This window comes from Notechis scutatus, chromosome 6, assembly GCF_049901735.1.
Source record: "Notechis scutatus isolate UNSWTSFEM ecotype Mainland chromosome 6, rNotScu1.2, whole genome shotgun sequence".
Classification (NCBI taxonomy): Eukaryota; Metazoa; Chordata; class Lepidosauria; order Squamata; family Elapidae; genus Notechis; species Notechis scutatus.
The window spans coordinates 79221734-79242452 of NC_142014.1; the positions used below are offsets into that span (position 1 = coordinate 79221734).

Below are 20719 nucleotides of genomic sequence, written 5' to 3' on the forward strand. Positions count from 1 at the left end.
TCACAGGGCCTGGTTGCGAATAAGCCACAGCCCACAGTTTGGGGACACCTTGTATAAACCAATTCAACCTTGAAAAAAAGCATTCATCATTCTAGGGGACAAATAAACGATCATTATTTTCCCTTTCCCTTTCAAGTGCCCACGTAGGATGGCATTTTGCGTTGTTTTGATGGTGATCGTTTGATGGCTGGCCATGTACTGTTTGCAGTTTTTGGATACAAAAGCCTTCTAGATTTTCATTTTTTGAGACCGTTTCAAGGTTATCAAACCGTACAGTCAACAATGTTGTGGTATCGTGAGCTGCAAATATTCAATTCTTCAGGAAAGTTGGAAGGGATGGGTGTCTTCCCAAACCAAAGTTAAAACAGTATATATAAAATCATATTAAAGCTACCAAGCTAAACAGTTTAAAATGTTAAAAATAAAAGCGAAGCTTTGCCGGTACTTCGTCCTCACATAATTCCCTCAGGGATGTCGAGATCTGTTATAGAAACTTCAATCTTCTCATTTACATTTCTGCCATTTATGAGTGCCTGCCGGAGTTCTCTCCTAGCTCGCAGCGGTTAAGTTTAATTTCTTTTCATTGCAGTTCTCATGTGAAGGATGCCTCTGCTTTGCCTCATCTCGACGTTACTAACTTATCCACTCCTCGCAAGTTTGACTCCTCTCAATTTAGCACTACAGGAAATCCCAGCGGTGAGTGATGAAATTATATATTTCCATGTGCATGTAGGTGCCTTTCAAATCTATTTTCTAAAGCGCCTGTAGGGCCAGACAAGGAATAATGGCTGGAAACTGAACAAGGAGAGATTTAACCTGGAAATAAGGAGAAATTTCCTTACAGTGAGAACAATCAACCCGTGGAACAGAAGTTGCCCTTGGAAGTCGTAGGACCTTCATCACTTGAGACTTTCAAGAAGAGATTGGACTGCCATTTGTCAGAAATGGTGTAGGGTCTCCCGCTTGGGCGGGGGGTTGGACTAGATGACCTACAAGGTCCCTTCCAACTCTGATTATCTGTTTGATCTGTCTGCTTGACCTATTTGGAGATTACTTCTGCAAGAGAAAGCTTTGAATTCAGATATGACTTCAGCTGAAATAAATGTGAGGAAAACTGTGTGTGTTTAGGTGTGAGAAGGAAAGAGATGGTGTGCAGACACACATAGATTAGTTTTGCACAGCTAATCATTCTTACAGGGTTCTCCTTAGTCTGGATTTGCAACAAGAACCAACGTCGTGTCTATCAGAATTTCAGCCCATTATTGATCACAGATTTGTTTGTTTCTTTATGGAGTTTGGATCTGTAAGCCATCAAATCTTAACAAGACTTTAAAAGAATACAAATACACAACAAAAATTTAAAAGCCACAGTGAGAACCATAAGACGCATCACCCTCCTTTTCAAAGAATAATCCAATATAAAGAATAAAATGAACTAATACGCATAATTCCATGTGATACACAGAAAGGACTGAAATGAGCAGAAACCTAGTTTTCCTTACATGTTCATCTTCCTCATTAGGCTGAACAGCTTCTGAGTAGAATGTGGCCTTTTGTAGATATGTACAGTTGAAATTTGTTCATAGAATTGTACATTTGGAAATCTATCGATTGCAGAGCTACTTTATAACACAGGTAGACATTTATTTGAATAACTTTTATTTTATTATTTTATTCAATACTAAATTTTAATACTATAAACTTTCACACGAAATTAGAATTATATTGAAATATTAACCATTGAAATTTAATATTATTACCGTATAAAATCTAAATGTTACATTTTGTTCAGGTTTATCTTAAATTTATTTTAAAACTCAAGGCAGCAAACATATCTAATATTCCTTCCTCCTCCTATTTCCCCCCCACAACAACAACAACCCTGTGAGGTGGGGTTGGGCCAGGGACGGGCTGCTATCGGAGTCTCGGGGAGGGCGAAAAACGGGCCTCTCGGAGGCTCCGGAAGGCCAGAAATGGGCCCGTTTCTGGCCTCCAGAGCCCGGGGAAGCCATTTTCTCCCTCCTGAAGGCTCAAGGAAAGCCTCCGGAGCCAGGGAGGGCGAAAACGGCTCGGAGGCTCCAGAAGGCCAGAAATGGGCCCATTTCTGGCCTCCAGAGCATGGGGAAGCCATTTTCTCCCTCCTGAAGGCTCAAGGAAAGCCTCCGGAGCCAGGGGAGGGTGAAAACGGGCTCTCGGAGGCTCCAGAAGGCCAGAAATGGGCCCATTTCTGGCCTCCAGAGCCTGGGAAGCCATTTCTCCCTCCTGAAGGCTCAAGGAAAGCCTCCGGAGCCAGGGGAGGGTGAAAAACGGGCCTCTTGGAAGTTCGGGAAAGTCGGAAACAGGCCCGTTTTCCGGTCTCCAGAGGGCCTTCAGAGCCCAGAGAGGAAAAAAGCCTCCTGAGCCCGGGAAGGGCGATAACTGTCCCCCCCTCACTGCCATGGTGCAGGAGGCCGATTAGGCCACGCCCACCCAGCAACCGGGCAGAGAACCAGTTGCTAAAATTTTGAAGCTCACCCCTGGGTTGGGCTGAGAGAAAGTAACTAGCCCGAAGTAGTCATCCAGCTGGTTTTCATGCCTAAGGTGGGACTAGAACTCCCCATCTCCTGGTGATCGGTTCAAGGTTACCCAGCCGGCTTTTGACGCCTAAGGCAGAAACTAGAACTCACGGTCACCTTTGTCATTATCCCAAAGACACCCAACCAGCTTTCAAGCCTGAGGCAGGACTAAAACTCACCATTTCCTGGTTTCTAGCCTGGTGCCTCCCCCGCTAGACCTGGGTTTATCAGAACTGACTTTGTCATGTCTTGAATCAGAAAGATTCTGGTTTAATCTGTAGGATTCATCTGGGTTCTTCAGTGCCCTTGTTTCTCCAAGGTTTTTAAGGGTGGGTGAAGCATTTGGCAGGGGAATTTGAGACGAGACGGAACGAAACAGACAGATGAGGTGACAGCGTTCGGATTATAAGGGCTGTCGCAATGATTATTTCCCGTCTCGTAGTAGCTTTTCCACTTCCTCTGTGCTGGCTTTGACAGGCACCGTTATTGAACAGGTGAGGCTTTTGATGCAACCCTAAGTGGAAAATAGCCGATGTTTGCAACTTTCGACTGGCAGGTGTGCTGTTAAGAAGTAGCAGATCGACTCCCAGTTGATGAAAACGTTCCTGCAAATATCCTTCCCTCAAGAACTGTGGTCGCCACTGACCCTTCTGCAAGATTTATTTCATTCCAATTATTTTTATCGCTCTTGAGTGGCTTATAAGAAACAGTTTGGACAAGTTCTTGACGTTTGCTCCAGCATTCGCTTAATCTGGGAGGGACCAAACCTGGATGTGTTTTCCTCAGAATCGGCTTGAGTTACGAACTGAAATGATCCTCCCCAAAGCCTCCCCCCCCCTTTAAAAAAAATCACAGCGATTAAAAAAAAATTAGCAAAATGAGAATATTGGAAATTACTGAGGGTTACTTTGTTACCATTCTCTGTTTCTTGTTATGGGCCATATATCATCTGACATGGCTTCATCCCTGAGGGAAGATATGCTAGAAATTGCAACCTCTGTGGAATACGTAGAAGAAGAACAGGCTCCAACAACCAGTACAACCTACTGTGTTTCCCCCAAAATATGACTGGGTCTTATATCAATGTTTGCTCCAAAAGACGCATTAGGGCTTATCTTCCAGTTAGGTCTTATTTTTAGGAAAATACGGTATTAAACATGTCCGCCTGGCTGATGATCTTAACTGAGGCTTATTGTTGTGGTTCGCCGGCAGTCTGTGCAGACGGCAGCGGAATCGGACAGTGGGGAAGAACGGGGACCAGTGCAGGAGTCTGGGGAGGACTCGGATGAGGGTCCTGCATTCGATGCAGAGATGGGGCCAGGACCATCTGGGACTGGGGTGCTGACTCCGGAGCCTGGCAGCAGCGAGGCAGAGGAACAAGGGGAGCCTGTTCCCAGTGCGCGTATGCACAGAGCTGCTAGAAGGCAAGAGCAGCTGAGACAAAAGGGGCGACTCGGGAGTAAGGCTTGGAGGTGATTGCCCCTCCCATAAGGTATAAAGGACAGGCAAAGGTGAAGAAAACTTTGCAGGAAGCAATTTTATTCGCTCTGTTCAAATTAAAACTTGAAGCTCTGTGTGGACTTTGTACTTCGGTTGGTTTTTACAGTTCATTTGGCACGTCAGTTGTTGGCAGCCATTCAAAGGAGATGAAAGGTACTCACCTTATCTCGAGAGACTGTTTGGGACTCATTACGGGCTAGGAATGAACATAATTCCCAGCGTTGAAATAAAATGAGAGTTGCTTTAACTAAGCGTGTGCTTAATTACATTCTCGGAAGCCTTGGTCAGAACACTTAATTTTGGGGGTAGGGCTTATATTATGAGCATCCTGAAAAATCATACGAGGGCTTATTTTCCGCTTGGGTCTTATTTTCGGGGTAACGTGGTAATCATCTGCCATGCTGTAGTAAGAACAAGAAATAGGAAGAACAGGAAGAACAGCATCTGAGCCTGCAGCACAAAAAAAAAACACATTCCAGGTAGTCCTCAATTTACGACCACAATTGAGCCCCGAAATGTTCATAAGTTATTTTTGTAAGTCTGAATGGTCACTAAACGAACTGTTGTAAGTTGGGGACTACCCGTATCAAGAAAAGATGGAGAGAAAAAGAGAAATAAAGAGGAAGGGCTGACTATTCCAGATTGGATTCTACTCGGGGTCTCAGTTCTTGAAGCCCAGATAGAACATAGAACAATAGTCCTGGAAGGGACCTTGGAGGTCTTCTAGTCCAACCCCTTGCCCAAGCAGGAGATCTTATCCCACTCCAGGGAAATGGCTGTCCAGTCTCTTCTTGAAAACCTCCAGTGTTGGAGCACCCACTACTTCTGGTAGCAAGCTGTTCCACTGATTAATTGTTCTCACTTTTAGGAAGTTTCTCCTTAATTCCAGGTTGCTTCTCCCCTGGATTAGTTTCTGTCAGTTTCTTCTTGCCCTGCATTCAAGGGTTCTGGAGAATAGGTTGACCCCCTTCTTCTCTGTGGAAGCCCCTCAAATATTGGAAGACTGCTATCTGATTAACAGAGTTAGAAGGGACCTTAGAGGTTAGTGAAGGATTTGGGTTTGTGTGCATCTCCATATCTCCTGGGTGTCATGAATGAAAGTGAACATGGGTGTGCCAGATAATGTTGCAGGATCCAATCTGAGTCTGTCCCTGGGACCAGAGCTTTATTCTTTGAAGCTTTTGGGGTCACGTTGGGGGCTCATCCTCAAGGAACTTCTCCCTCTCCACAACTTTTGGGCGTGCCTCGAGAAACTCTTTTCACAATTTGGGTCGGTCTTTTTTTTTTTTTAAATATATATATATATATATTCCAGGAAGGGAAGTCAGCTTGATAGAAATCAAGGAAGATTTAGACCTGGATCCCGAGGAGAACAGCTCGGTCTTTATGGGCATCCTCATCAAAGGACTCGCCAAACTGAGAAAAATTCCAGAGACCATCAAGGCCATCCAGGATCGTTTAGAGCAAGAACTGAAGCAAATTGTCAAGAGATCTACCACCCAGGTGGCAGATGGTGGCTACCAGAGAGGGGAGAACGTAGTCCAGGAAAATCAACCCAGGTAAGATCCACCCTTTCCTTTTCCTTTTCCTTTTCCCTTTCCTTTTCCTTTTCCTTTTCCTTTTCCCTTTCCTTTTCCCTTCCCTTCCCTTCCCTTCCCTTCCCTTCCCTTCCCTTCCCTTCCCTTCCCTTTCCTTTCCTTTCCTTTCCTTTCCTTTCCTTTCCTTTCCTTTCCTGTCCTGTCCTGTCCTGTCCTGTCCTGTCCTGTCCCTTCCCCTTCCCCTTCCCATCCCTTCCCTTTTCCTTTCCCCTTTCCCCTTTCCTTTTCCTTTCCTTTTCCTTTTCCTTTCCTTTCCCTTCCTTCCTTTCCTCTTCCTTTTCCTTTTCCTTTCCTTTCCCTTCCTTCCTTTCCTCTTCCGTTCCCTTTTCCTTTTCCTTTCCTTTTCCTCCCTCTTAGCAATACCACTTAGACCTATATACTGCTTCACAGTGCTTTGCAGCCCTTTCTAAGCTGTCTACAGAGTCAGCCTCTTTCCCCCAACCATCTGGGTCCTCATTTTACCCACCTCGGAAGGATGGAAGGCTGAGTCAACCTTGAGTCAATCAGGATCAAACTCTTGGAAGACGGCAGAGTTAGACTGCAATAGTGCAGATTCACCACTGCGCCATCAGGACTCTCCACTGTGCCACACGGGAATAGGGACAAAGACGACTCAAATGTGGCTTTCTTTTTATTCTTTTGTCTCTTCTTTGTCCTCAAACGGCCCAGATTAAAGGGGCCAAACCCAATAAATATCTCGCTTGGCAACGGGAATTTGGGGGTCAATTGTGGTCATAAGTTAAGGACCACCTGCACCATCATCATCATCACCTCCATTTAATGACCACATAATCCCTTGTGGGGTGGAGTCTGGGCCACTGAACGGAGCTCAGAGTTTATTGGCCAGATGCCCTTCCTGTCACCAATGTGGAGTTATATTCAACAGATACATCATGTCCAGAGAGAGAAATATCTGCCTCCACCTAGAACTGTGATGGCGAACCTATGGCACGCATGCCGGAAGTGGCACGGAGAGCCATCTCTGGCGGCACACAAGCCGCCGCCTCAGCTCAGTTCCACTATGCACGCGCCTCCCGCCAGCTAACTAATTTTCGGGTATCTGCTGCGCATGCGCCTGGGGTGGGGCTCATGTGGGCGATGCGTGTGCATGTGCGGGGGGAGCGGGGTTGGGTCCCCCACGCATGCGCGGGGTCGCGCATGCCTTGAATTCTGGGTGCAGGCACGCATGCGCACGCACGCATGCACTTAACGGCACGCGACGACGAAAAGATTAGCCATCACTGACCTAGAATCAAACTCCCTGTCAGGGCTTCCACAAATCCCCCTCATTCAAAGCAAAAGGTCTCAAGCCGCATCTCAGAAAAAGTAAATTGGTTTATTATAAATGGCCATGTTGGCGCATGGCTGGGTGCAGCCGGTACTAAATCCCATCATACATTTCCCCCTTGACCCTGGCCTTTACCCCAACCCCTGGATGTGACTTCTCTAATGGGACACATCCATTTCCAAGGGTCGTCCAACCTGCTCTCCAATACCCTCCTTGTGCTCCAACAACTTTGGGCTGCTGAGTTGATATCTAGGCATTTCAGGAATGCCTTGTTTCCCCCCCACTCCCTTTTTTCTGGCAGCTAAAAAGACCAAAGGAGTCTCTTTTTAGTTGACACTCACAGCTTCCTGAGAGTCAGGCGAGAGCCCCACCTCTAGGCCACCGCATCACTCCGAGGACCACCTGCACAGCCAATTTAAAGAGTTAACTCCTGGGCAGAGCCTCACTACTATTAAATGGTCGGGCCATAAAGGAGAAAGAGGAGGGGAAGGAGAGGGGAGAGGGGAAACAACACATCAACCCAGGAGTAAAGAGTTAGGATTTAATAGACGAGTAAGAGGCCAGCGTAGCTTGTCTCTCAGAAGAGCTGATGGAGCATCAGTTTCCCTGATCCTTCCGTGGCATCTTGGGGGAAAGAGAGTTTGCTTGATGAACGGTTATTATGGGATGTTTCCAGCCAGGCTGACCTTTCGTCATCCAGCGCTTGACAGGCTCATGTCCGCCCCAGGGTCTTCGAACAGTTTAAATAATAAGGAAGAAAATAATGCTTGGCATAATTTGGGCCGATGGTGTGTTCGGATTCAGCCATGCGTGATTCATTAAGCCGTAGACCCTTCTCCCTAACTGTGATCTGATCTGCTGAGCACTTGATGATCTCTTCTCTGCATCATACTAATGAAAGCAAAATGGGATGAATTGAAAGTAAAATACAAAGTACCAAAACCTAGTTTGGTTTATGGTTAAGATGCTGACCTAAAACCAGGAGAAAGTGAGTTCTAGTCCCGCCTTAGGCATGAAAGCTGACTGGCTGGCTTTGGGCCAATCACTAGGAGACTAGTGAGTTCTAGTCCCGCCTTAGGCATGAAAGCTGACTGGGTGGCTTTGGGCCAATCACTAGGAGACAGTGAGTTCTAGTCCCGCCTTAGGCATGAAAGCTGACTGGGTGGCTTTGGGCCAATCACTAGGAGACTAGTGAGTTCTAGTCCTGCCTTAGGCATGAAAGCTGACTGGGTGGCTTTGGACCAATCACTAGGAGACAGTGAGTTCTAGTCCTGCCTTAGGCATGAAAGCTGACTGGGTGGCTTTGGACCAGCATGAAAGCTGACTGGGTGGCTTTGAGCCAGTCACCAGGAAACAGATGAATTCTAGTCCCGCCTTAGGCATGAAAGCTGACTGGGTGGCTTTGGACCAATCACTAGGAAACAGTGAGTTCTAGTCCCGCCTTAGGCATGAAAGCTGACTGGGTGGCTTTGGACCTATCACTAGGAAATGGTGAGTTCTAGTCCTGCCTTAGGCATGAAAGCTGGCTGGGTGGCTTTGGGCCAATCACTAGGAGATGGTGAGTTCTAGTCCCGCCTTAGGCATGAAAGCTGACTGGGTGGCTTTGGACCAATCACTAGGAAACGGTGAGTTCTAGTCCTGCCTTAGGCATGAAAGCTGACTGGGTGGCTTTGGGCCAATCACTAGGAAATGGTGAGTTCTAGTCCTGCCTTAGGCATGAAAGCTGGCTGGGTGGCTTTGGGCCAATCACTAGGAGATGGTGAGTTCTAGTCCCGCCTTAGGCATGAAAGCTGACTGGGTGGCTTTGGGCCAATCACTAGAAAACGGTGAGTTCTAGTCCGCCTTAGGCATGAAAGCTGACTGGGTGGCTTTGGGCCAATCACTAGGAAATGGTGAGTTCTAGTCCTGCCTTAGGCATGAAAGCTGGCTGGGTGGCTTTGGGCCAATCACTAGGAGATGGTGAGTTCTAGTCCTGCCTTAGGCATGAAGCTGACTGGGTGGCTTTGGGCCAATCACTAGGAGATGGTGAGTTCTAGTCCTGCCTTAGGCATGAAAGCTGACTGGGTGGCTTTGGACCAATCACTAGGAAACGGTGAGTTCTAGTCCCGCCTTAGGCATGAAAGCTGACTGGGTGGCTTTGGGCCAATCACTAGGAGACTGTGAGTTCTAGTCCCGCCTTAGCATGAAAGCTGGCTGGGTGGCTTTGGGCCAATCACTAGGAGATGGTGAGTTCTAGTCCCGCTTAGGCATGAAAGCTGACTGGGTGGCTTTGGGCCAATCACTAGGAAACGGTGAGTTCTAGTCCCGCCTTAGGCATGAAAGCTGGCTGGGTGGCTTTGGACCAATCACTAGGTAATTGTGAGACTGTGAGTCCTAGTTCTGCCTTAGGCATGAATGCAGGATTTTCACAGGGAAATCAGGGCAGCTAGTCCTCAACGACAGTTCGTTTAGTGACCATTCAAAATTACAAGATCACTGAAAAAAAGTGACTTAGGACCGGTTTTCCACACTTAACACGACCGTTGCAGCCTCCCTGTGGTCACATGATCAAAATTCAGCCGCTGGGCAGTGGACGCACCTTTACGACGGCTGCAGCATCCGAGGGTTATGTGAGCCCCTTTTGCGACCTGCAAAGTCAGTGGGGAAGACAGATTCACTTAACAACCATGCTGTTAACTGAACAACAGCGGTGATTCGTTTCACAACCGCGGCAAGGCAGGTCGTAAACTGGAGCTAAACTGGAGGTAAAATGGTGCTAAATTCACTGAACGAATGTCTCACTTTGCAAGAGAAATATGGGGCTGAACTCAAGGGTGAAAAAAGTGACTTTTTTCAGTGCCTCTGTAACTTTGAACCGCCACTAAACGAACGATTATAAGTTGAGGACTCCCTTGCTTGGTTGTTTGGCGGTTCTTGGATCTCTTTCGGTCACTTGCCGTATATCCTTCAAACCAGAGTAAACAGCAAGAGGCTTTCAAATTGTTCTCTCCTCTGAGTAATTTCCTTTGACAAGTTACCGCCAGAGCATAAAATATTTATAGGTTTTGCTATGGTACATTAATTACAATAATTGGGTTTTAAAAAGGCATAGGGAGAGGTAATTGAGGAAGAGGCTTTGATAAGGATATGGAAGTAAGTATCTCATAATGAAAACATGATAATTGGTCAGCTCATGTACCTTGAGACTTCAAGCTTTGCTTTTATGCATAGAGCCAAGGTGGACTCAAGCCATCCATCCTTCCGAGGTGGGTAAAATGAGGACCCCGATTGTTGGGGGCAGGAGACTGACTCTGTATAAACTGCTTAGAGAGGGTTGGAAAGCACTGTGAAGCGGTATATAAGTCTAAGAGCTATTTCTATTGCTATCTTATATCTATCGTTTATCTGTGGTGGCACAGTGGTGTGACTGCGCTATTGCAGGGCTAGCTCTGCCGACTGCCTGCAGTTCAATCCTGACTGGCTCAAGGTTGACTCGGCCTTCCAAGGTTGGTAAAATTAGGACTCCGATTCTTGGGGGCAAGAGGCTGACTCTAAACCGCTTAGAGAGGACTGGAAAGCACTGTGAAGTAGTGTATAAGTCTAAGGGCTATTGCTAAGTGTGGGAAAGAAAGTTTCTCCTTATTTCCAGGTTAAATCTCTCCTTGTTCAGTTTCCATCCATTGTTCCTTGTCTGGCCTTCAGATGCTTTAGAAAATCTGCACCTCTGTAAACTGTCTGGTTTGGTTCTGCAACCCAACAAGGCAGACACAGACTTCAGAGAATAATTAGGACTGCAGAAAAAACAATGGCTACCAACCTGCCTCCCATGGAGGACCTGTATACTGCACAGTCAGAAAGAGGGCTGTGAAAATATTTACAGACTCCTCACATCCCAGACATAAACTGTTTCAACTCCTACCCTCAAAACAACAGTATAGGGCACCGCACACCAGAACAACTAGACACAAGGACAATTTTCCCCGAATCCTGGTAAACTCTGCTAAACAACTAACTCCCACAACACTGTAAAACTATTTACTAAGGCTGCATTACTATTACTATTAATCTTCTCATCCCTCCTTATCACCCATCCCCTCCCACTTGTGACTGTATGACTGTAACCTTGTTGCTTGTATCCTTACGATTTATATGGACTGTTTCCTAGTATGATTTGATTGCTTATTGTACCCTGTGACTATCATTAAGTGTTGTACCTGATGATTCTCGACTCTTGACAAATGTCTCTTTTCTTTTATGTACACTGAGAGCATCTGCACCAAAGAGAAATTCCTTGTGTGTCCAACCACATTTGGCCAATAAAGAATTCTATTCTATTCTATTCTATTCTATTCTATTCTATTCTATTATTCTATTCTATTCTATTCTATTCTATTCTATTCTATTCTATTCTATTCTATTCTATTCTATTCTATTCTATTCTATTCTATTCTATTCTATTCTTATTGTACCCTATGACTATTATTAAGTGTTGTACCTGATGATTCTTGACGAATGTCTCTTTCCTTTTATGTACACTGAGAGCATTTGCACCAAGACAAATTCCTTGTGTGTCCAATCACACTTGGCCAATAAAAGAATTCTATTCTCTTCTATAAAAATCAGGCTGGCCATGTGACTGCCCCATTTGCGACTGTTATGACTCACAAACGCAGTGGTCGTAACTCGAAGACTACGTCTATATTACAGTGGTAACTCGAGGACTACCTAATCTAATAAAACAGCGTCCCAATTGTATAACTAAAACGCGCACGCTAAAAGGAAATTCCTCATTGCTGCTAAGTCTCTAAGAAATGCCTTATTTTATTTATTTAGAATAAAATGCTTCTGAAAAGGCAGATTGGGAGACAGTGGGAACTTGCCCTTTTTACATCCTGCGAGACATTTGTAATTATTATGTGTAACAATGCATAATAATCCACTGTAACGTTATATTATGTATAATTTAACCTATTGTGTATGGAAGACATGATGGATGTTAGAGACTAAATATGTGGCTGCAAACGAATGAATCTTAATGCCAGCAACGAAGTCCTTTGGTTCTCTAAAATCTATAAGGATAAAAAGAAATGAATAGAGTTTTCAGAAGCCGTGGCCGAAAAAAGGAGCTTGAGTTAGTAAGGTTTTCAGAGGTATGTAATTTATTACATATTTGGCATAATGTGGTATTTATAGGTCTGACTTTGTTCACTGATACTGTACTTGTTTCAGTGATAAATACTGATACATGCAACATTAATTAATTTACTGGTTGCTTTTAACACTGAGTTAGATTTATGGCTCTCGAAATGCAGGCCATTGCAGAATACATATTATTAACTGCCCAGAGTTGTTGGGAGTTGGGCAGCATACAGATTTAGTATGGCTAAATATCATGCTACCCTGCTTTTTTATCTCAAGGGAAGGAGGTACAGGAGAAAATGTCATATGGTTCACAAAAGTTAATCTCTCGGGGAAAAGATTAATCTCTCTCAGAGAGCCAGTTTGGTCTAGTGTTAAGGCACCAGGCTAGAAGCCAGGAGATGATGAGTTCTAGGCCTGCCTTAGGCATGAAAGTCGACTGGGTGACTTGGGACCAATCGCCAGGAGATAGTGAGTTCTAGGCCTGTCTTGGGCTTGAAAGCCAGGGCCGATTGCCAGGAGATTATGAGTTCTAGTCCTGCCTTAGGCATGAAAGTCGACTGGGTGACTTGGGACCAATCGCCAGGAGATAGTGAGTTCTAGGCCTGTCTTAGGCATGAAAGCCGACTGGGTGACTTGGGACCAATCGCCAGGAGATCATGAGTTCTAGTCCTGTCTTAGGCATGAAAGCCGACTGGGTGACTTGGGACCAATCGCCAGGAGATAGTGAGTTCTAGGCCTGTCTTGGGCATGAAAGCCAGGGCCGATTGCCAGGAGATTATGAGTTCTAGTCCTGCCTTAGGCATGAAAGTCGACTGGGTGACTTGGGACCAATCGCCAGGAGATAGTGAGTTCTAGGCCTGTCTTAAGCATGAAAGCCAACTGGGTGACTTGGGACCAATCGCCAGGAGATCATGAGTTCTAGTCCTGTCTTAGGCATGAAAGCCGACTGGGTGACTTGGGGCCAATCGCCAGGAGATAGTGAGTTCTAGGCCTGTCTTAGGCATGAAAGCCAACTGGGTGACTTGGGACCAATCGCCAGGAGATCATGAGTTCTAGTCCTGCCAGGCATGAAAGTCGACTGGGTGACTTGGGACCAATCGCCAGGAGATAGTGAGTTCTAGGCCTGTCTTAGGCATGAAAGCCAACTGGGTGACTTGGGACCAATCGCCAGGAGATAGTGAGTTCTAGGCCTGTCTTAGGCATGAAAGCCAACTGGGTGACTTGGGACCAATCGCCAGGAGATCATGAGTTCTAGTCCTGCCTTAGGCATGAAAGCCGACTGGGTGACTTGGGGCCAATCGCCAGGAGATAGTGAGTTCTAGTCCTGCCTTAGGCATGAAAGCCGACTGGGTGACTTGGGACCAATCGCCAGGAGATCATGAGTTCTAGTCCTGCCTTAGGCATGAAAGCCGACTGGGTGACTTGGGGCCAATCGCCAGGAGATAGTGAGTTCTAGTACTGCCTTAGGCATGAAAGCCAACTGGGTGACTTGGGGCCAATCACCAGGAGATTATGAGTTCTAGTCCTGCCTTAGGCATGAAAGTCGACTGGGTGACTTGGGACCAATCGCCAGGAGATAGTGAGTTCTAGGCCTGTCTTAAGCATGAAAGCCAACTGGGTGACTTGGGACCAATCGCCAGGAGATCATGAGTTCTAGTCCTGTCTTAGGCATGAAAGCCGACTGGGTGACTTGGGGCCAATCGCCAGGAGATAGTGAGTTCTAGGCCTGTCTTAGGCATGAAAGCCAACTGGGTGACTTGGGACCAATCGCCAGGAGATCATGAGTTCTAGTCCTGCCAGGCATGAAAGTCGACTGGGTGACTTGGGACCAATCGCCAGGAGATAGTGAGTTCTAGGCCTGTCTTAGGCATGAAAGCCAACTGGGTGACTTGGGACCAATCGCCAGGAGATAGTGAGTTCTAGGCCTGTCTTAGGCATGAAAGCCAACTGGGTGACTTGGGACCAATCGCCAGGAGATCATGAGTTCTAGTCCTGCCTTAGGCATGAAAGCCGACTGGGTGACTTGGGGCCAATCGCCAGGAGATAGTGAGTTCTAGTCCTGCCTTAGGCATGAAAGCCGACTGGGTGACTTGGGACCAATCGCCAGGAGATCATGAGTTCTAGTCCTGCCTTAGGCATGAAAGCCGACTGGGTGACTTGGGACCAATCGCCAGGAGATAGTGAGTTCTAGTACTGCCTTAGGCATGAAAGCCAACTGGGTGACTTGGGGCCAATCACCAGGAGATTATGAGTTCTAGGCCTGCCTTAGGCATGAAAGTCGACTGGGTGACTTGGGACCAATCGCCAGGAGATAGTGAGTTCTAGGCCTGTCTTGGGCATGAAAGCCAGGGCCGATTGCCAGGAGATTATGAGTTCTAGTCCTGCCTTAGGCATGAAAGTCGACTGGGTGACTTGGGACCAATCGCCAGGAGATAGTGAGTTCTAGGCCTGTCTTAGGCATGAAAGCCAACTGGGTGACTTGGGACCAATCGCCAGGAGATCATGAGTTCTAGTCCTGTCTTAGGCATGAAAGCCGACTGGGTGACTTGGGACCAATCGCCAGGAGATAGTGAGTTCTAGGCCTGTCTTGGGCATGAAAGCCAGGGCCGATTGCCAGGAGATTATGAGTTCTAGTCCTGCCTTAGGCATGAAAGTCGACTGGGTGACTTGGGACCAATCGCCAGGAGATAGTGAGTTCTAGGCCTGTCTTAAGCATGAAAGCCAACTGGGTGACTTGGGACCAATCGCCAGGAGATCATGAGTTCTAGTCCTGTCTTAGGCATGAAAGCCGACTGGGTGACTTGGGGCCAATCGCCAGGAGATAGTGAGTTCTAGGCCTGTCTTAGGCATGAAAGCCAACTGGGTGACTTGGGACCAATCGCCAGGAGATCATGAGTTCTAGTCCTGCCAGGCATGAAAGTCGACTGGGTGACTTGGGACCAATCGCCAGGAGATAGTGAGTTCTAGGCCTGTCTTAGGCATGAAAGCCAACTGGGTGACTTGGGACCAATCGCCAGGAGATAGTGAGTTCTAGGCCTGTCTTAGGCATGAAAGCCAACTGGGTGACTTGGGACCAATCGCCAGGAGATCATGAGTTCTAGTCCTGCCTTAGGCATGAAAGCCGACTGGGTGACTTGGGGCCAATCGCCAGGAGATAGTGAGTTCTAGTCCTGCCTTAGGCATGAAAGCCGACTGGGTGACTTGGGACCAATCGCCAGGAGATCATGAGTTCTAGTCCTGCCTTAGGCATGAAAGCCGACTGGGTGACTTGGGGCCAATCGCCAGGAGATAGTGAGTTCTAGTCCTGCCTTAGGCATGAAAGCCGACTGGGTGACTTGGGGCCAATCGCCAGGAGATAATGAGTTCTAGGCCTGTCTTAGGCATGAAAGCCAACTGGGTGACTTGGGACCAATCGCCAGGAGATCATGAGTTCTAGTCCTGCCAGGCATGAAAGTCGACTGGGTGACTTGGGACCAATCGCCAGGAGATCATGAGTTCTAGTCCTGTCTTAGGCATGAAAGCCGACTGGGTGACTTGGGACCAATCGCCAGGAGATAGTGAGTTCTAGTCCTGCCTTAGGCATGAAAGCCAACTGGGTGACTTGGGACCAATCGCCAGGAGATAGTGAGTTCTAGTCCTGCCTTAGGCATGAAAGCCAACTGGGTGACTTGGGACCAATCGCCAGGAGATAGTGAGTTCTAGTCCTGCCTTAGGCATGAAAGCCGACTGGGTGACTTGGGACCAATCGCCAGGAGATCATGAGTTCTAGTCCTGCTTTAGGCATGAAAGCCGACTGGGTGACTTGGGACCAATCGCCAGGAGATCATGAGTTCTAGTCTTGCCTTAGGCATGAAAGCCGACTGGGTGACTTGGGACCAATCGCCAGGAGATAGTGAGTTCTAGGCCTGTCTTAGGCATGAAAGCCAACTGGGTGACTTGGGACAAATCGCCAGGAGATCATGAGTTCTAGTCCTGCCTTAGGCATGAAAGCCGACTGGGTGACTTGGGACCAATCGCCAGGAGATAGTGAGTTCTAGGCCTGTCTTAGGCATGAAAGCCGACTGGGTGACTTGGGACCAATCGCCAGGAGATCATGAGTTCTAGTCCTGCCTTAGGCATGAAAGCCGACTGGGTGACTTGGGGCCAATCGCCAGGAGATAGTGAGTTCTAGTCCTGCCTTAGGCATGAAAGCCGACTGGGTGACTTGGGGCCAATCGCCAGGAGATAATGAGTTCTAGGCCTGTCTTAGGCATGAAAGCCAACTGGGTGACTTGGGACCAATCGCCAGGAGATCATGAGTTCTAGTCCTGCCTTAGGCATGAAAGCCGACTGGGTGACTTGGGACCAATCGCCAGGAGATAGTGAGTTCTAGGCCTGTCTTAGGCATGAAAGCCAGGGCCGATTGTCAGGAGATTATGAGTTCTAGTACTGCCTTAGGCATAAAAGCCAACTGGGTGACTTGGGACCAATCGCCAGGAGATAGTGAGTTGTAGTCCTGCCTTAGGCATGAAAGCCAACTGGGTGACTTGGGACCAATCGCCAGGAGATAGTGAGTTCTAGGCCTGTCTTAGGCATGAAAGCCGACTGGGTGACTTGGGACCAATCGCCAGGAGATCATGAGTTCTAGTCCTGCCTTAGGCATGAAAGCCGACTGGGTGACTTGGGACCAATCGCCAGGAGATAGTGAGTTCTAGGCCTGTCTTAGGCATGAAAGCCAACTGGGTGACTTGGGACCAATCGCCAGGAGATCATGAGTTCTAGTCCTGCCTTAGGCATGAAAGCCGACTGGGTGACTTGGGACCAATCGCCAGGAGATAGTGAGTTCTAGGCCTGTCTTAGGCATGAAAGCCGACTGGGTGACTTGGGACCAATCGCCAGGAGATCATGAGTTCTAGTCCTGCCTTAGGCATGAAAGCCGACTGGGTGACTTGGGGCCAATCGCCAGGAGATAGTGAGTTCTAGTCCTGCCTTAGGCATGAAAGCCGACTGGGTGACTTGGGGCCAATCGCCAGGAGATAATGAGTTCTAGGCCTGTCTTAGGCATGAAAGCCAACTGGGTGACTTGGGACCAATCGCCAGGAGATCATGAGTTCTAGTCCTGCCTTAGGCATGAAAGCCGACTGGGTGACTTGGGACCAATCGCCAGGAGATAGTGAGTTCTAGGCCTGTCTTAGGCATGAAAGCCAGGGCCGATTGTCAGGAGATTATGAGTTCTAGTACTGCCTTAGGCATAAAAGCCAACTGGGTGACTTGGGACCAATCGCCAGGAGATCATGAGTTCTAGTCCTGTCTTAGGCATGAAAGCCAACTGGGTGACTTGGGACCAATCGCCAGGAGATAGTGAGTTCTAGGCCTGTCTTAGGCATGAAAGCCGACTGGGTGACTTGGGACCAATCGCCAGGAGATCATGAGTTCTAGTCTTGCCTTAGGCATGAAAGCCGACTGGGTGACTTGGGACCAATCGCCAGGAGATCATCAGTTCTAGTCCTGTCTTAGGCATGAAAGCCAACTGGGTGACTTGGGACCAATCGCCAGGAGATCATCAGTTCTAGTCCTGTCTTAGGCATGAAAGCCGACTGGGTGACTTGGGACCAATCGCCAGGAGATCATCAGTTCTAGTCCTGTCTTAGGCATGAAAGCCGACTGGGTGACTTGGGACCAATCGCCAGGAGATTATGAGTTCTAGTACTGCCTTAGGCATGAAAGCCAACTGGGTGACTTGGGACCAATCGCCAGGAGATAGTGAGTTCTAGGCCTGTCTTAGGCATGAAAGCCAACTGGGTGACTTGGGACCAATCGCCAGGAGATCATGAGTTCTAGTCCTGCCTTAGGCATGAAAGCCGACTGGGTGACTTGGGACCAATCGCCAGGAGATAGTGAGTTCTAGGCCTGTCTTAGGCATGAAAGCCAGGGCCGATTGCCAGGAGATTATGAGTTCTAGTACTGCCTTAGGCATAAAAGCCAACTGGGTGACTTGGGACCAATCGCCAGGAGATAGTGAGTTGTAGTCCTGCCTTAAGCATGAGAGACAGTTGGATGACTTTGGACCAGTCATTTTACGGGCTTCCTGATTATGGGCATACATTCACCAATTCCACCAACTTCTGACTTGGAACTGGGATCATATGAAGGATCCTAACAATTTGATCTTCCACTCCAATTTATAACAGCCCCCACTTTGCTGCAAAAAGAAATTAAAACTGTTCTATTCCAACATGCTTTCAATCACAGGTGTCTTACAATGGGTCCCTATCTTTGGTTTTGGTTTTGCTTTTATGAGGATTTTATGTTTTGGTTTTGGTATTGATATGGATTTAGTTCTTTATTACTGTGGTTTTTGGTGCTCTTTCAAGAGGCAACTGGCCTTTCTTGTTGTTGTTTTTTCCTTGAAGACCTTTCGCTTCTCATCCAAGAAGCTTGTTCAGTTCTCGACTGAATGGTGGAGGATGCAAGGATTTATATTCCTTTCAGACAGAGCTGGTCATTTGCATCCTATTAGGGGGTCGTTGAGGCCACCTGGAGGTTTATCTGTGTCCTCAGGGTCTCCTGAGTAGTGCAAATGGGTGTGGAAACAAAGCACCTCTGTTGTGTGCTGTCTAGACTTCTTTGGGATCAAAAGAGACAGACAGATAGATAGATAGAAAACAGATATATAAATAGGAGCAAGATAGAAACATGATGGATGGATGGATGGATGGGTAGATGTATGGATGGATGCATGGATACATGGATGGACTGATAGATGGATAAATAGATGGACAAACAGATGAGACATAGAAAGATAGATTTGAACAACCTGCAGTTAAGTAATCAAAAGCTGCTCCCGTTTCAACGTTATTTCTAGGTTGCTTTTGGAGCTTCTGGAACTCCTCTTTGACAAATTCAACGCTGTGGCCACAGCTCACGCCATCGTCCTGGGTCATCTCCAGCAGACCGTGTATCCTCCTTCCAGCCAGTACGATGGCGATATTAAGCTGTACGACATGGCAGATGTCTGGGTGAAGATCCAAGACGTCTTGCAGGTAAGAAATTCCCACCAATATATATACCCTTCATTAGAATGCTGGCTTTTGAGAGGTGCGGGTGGCCTAGAGGTGGAGCTCTCATCTTACGATCAGGAGGCTGTGGGTTCGATCCTAAGGCAGAGGCTACTTCTTTCTCCGAAAAAAATACCAGCTGAATATAACTCCGTATTGGTGACAGGAAGGGCATCTGGCCGGTAAACACTTAGCTCCGTTCAGTAGACCGGACTCCACTCCGCAAGGGATTATGGGGTCATTGAAAGGTGGTGATAATGATTAGGGTGCTGCCTTTTTTTTTTCCAAGCATAGGTCTTGGAAAGCTGATCTCTCTCTCTCTCTCTCTCTCTCTCTCCCTCTCTCTCTCTCTCTCTCTCTCTCCCTCCCCTCTCTCTTTCCCTCCCTCTCTCTCTCCCTCCTCCCTCCTCTCTCTTTCCCTCTCTCTTTCCCTTTCTCTTTCTTCCTCTCTTTCTCTCTCCCTCTCTCCTCTCTCCCTCCCTCTCTCTTTCTCTTTCCCTCTCTCTTTCTCCCTTTATTTCTCTCTCTCTCTCCCTCCCTCCCCCTCTCTCTTTCCCTCTCCCTCCCTCCTTCTCCCTCCCTCCCTCTCCCTCCCTCCTCTCTCTTTCCCTCTCTCTTTCTCCCTCCCTCCCTCTCTTTTTCCCTCTCTTTCTCTCTCTCTCTCTCCCTCTCTCCCCCCTCTTTCTCTTTTTCCCTCTCTCTTTCTCCCTCTCTTTCTCTCTCTCTCTCTCTCTCTGTAAGTTGTTAGCAAAGGCACAAGTTTGAGCAAGAGGCTTTGATTAAATTTTCGAAGAGGTATCTGTACGCCACGGAGGCACTACGAGAAATAGCGCCTGGGAGAAAATCCCAGGGAGATTTCCCCTTCTCTCTACATGCTGGGACACATTGCAATTACGTTGTGAATGTTTCCACCCTTGTTTTATAGCGTTGTCATCTTCCGGGTGAGGAGAACAGGGCTCAAAACGCAGGTCCTAGTAAGATGGGTTTTGTGTGCATTACCGTTGAGATTTTAGAGGAAGGCCTAATGGAAGGAAGTCCTGATGCTCTAGTATAAAATGGACCAGATATTCAGATAATGGAAGAGAATAGCTGGCATAATAAAAGAAGTTCATCGTCCTTCATTGTATCCACTCCACCCTTATATTATTATATTATATCCCAAGAAGAGCACATTGGAAGAAATATCCTTCTGGGTTCAGTTCCAAGTGGGGAAAAAGACACTGGGAACATGGAAGCCGCTTGGAAAGATGGTTCATTGATGGACAGGATGGGTTCCTGGGCAGATAAGGGAAGTGATGCTGAGAGACCCTGGGTTTTATACCCTCTCTGGGCTTTGAACTTCCAGGGGCACAGGAAGCGTATCCTGATTGGTCGCTGTCAGAGGTCATAGCTAGCTTTGTAGGTTGTCTCTGTGCTAAGTTTGGTTGAAACTCGGTGGGCGGAGCAATGAAGGGCAATTCAATGGCTCTGCCTGAAAGAGGTAGATCTTTGTTATGTAGCCCAGGCCTTAATGGCCCATTAACAAAGGGGTAGGTGGGTGAGTTTCTACTTCTCTTTTAGGGGAAATATTCTGCCTTTTTAGTATATCCTAAAAACATTTCATTTTTCTTTTTTCTTTTT

The 20719-nt window shown here is 47.3% G+C and overlaps 1 protein-coding gene across 1 annotated transcript in view; it reads left to right on the forward strand.

Moving 5' to 3' along the window:
* Positions 1-20719, forward strand: part of EXOC4 (exocyst complex component 4) — a 392940-nt gene that overhangs the window by 72383 nt on the left and 299838 nt on the right. The window contains 3 exon segments of the mRNA XM_087968910.1: positions 590-696; positions 5371-5614; positions 18907-19084. Coding sequence (XP_087825036.1) covers positions 590-696; positions 5371-5614; positions 18907-19084 — 529 coding nt within the window.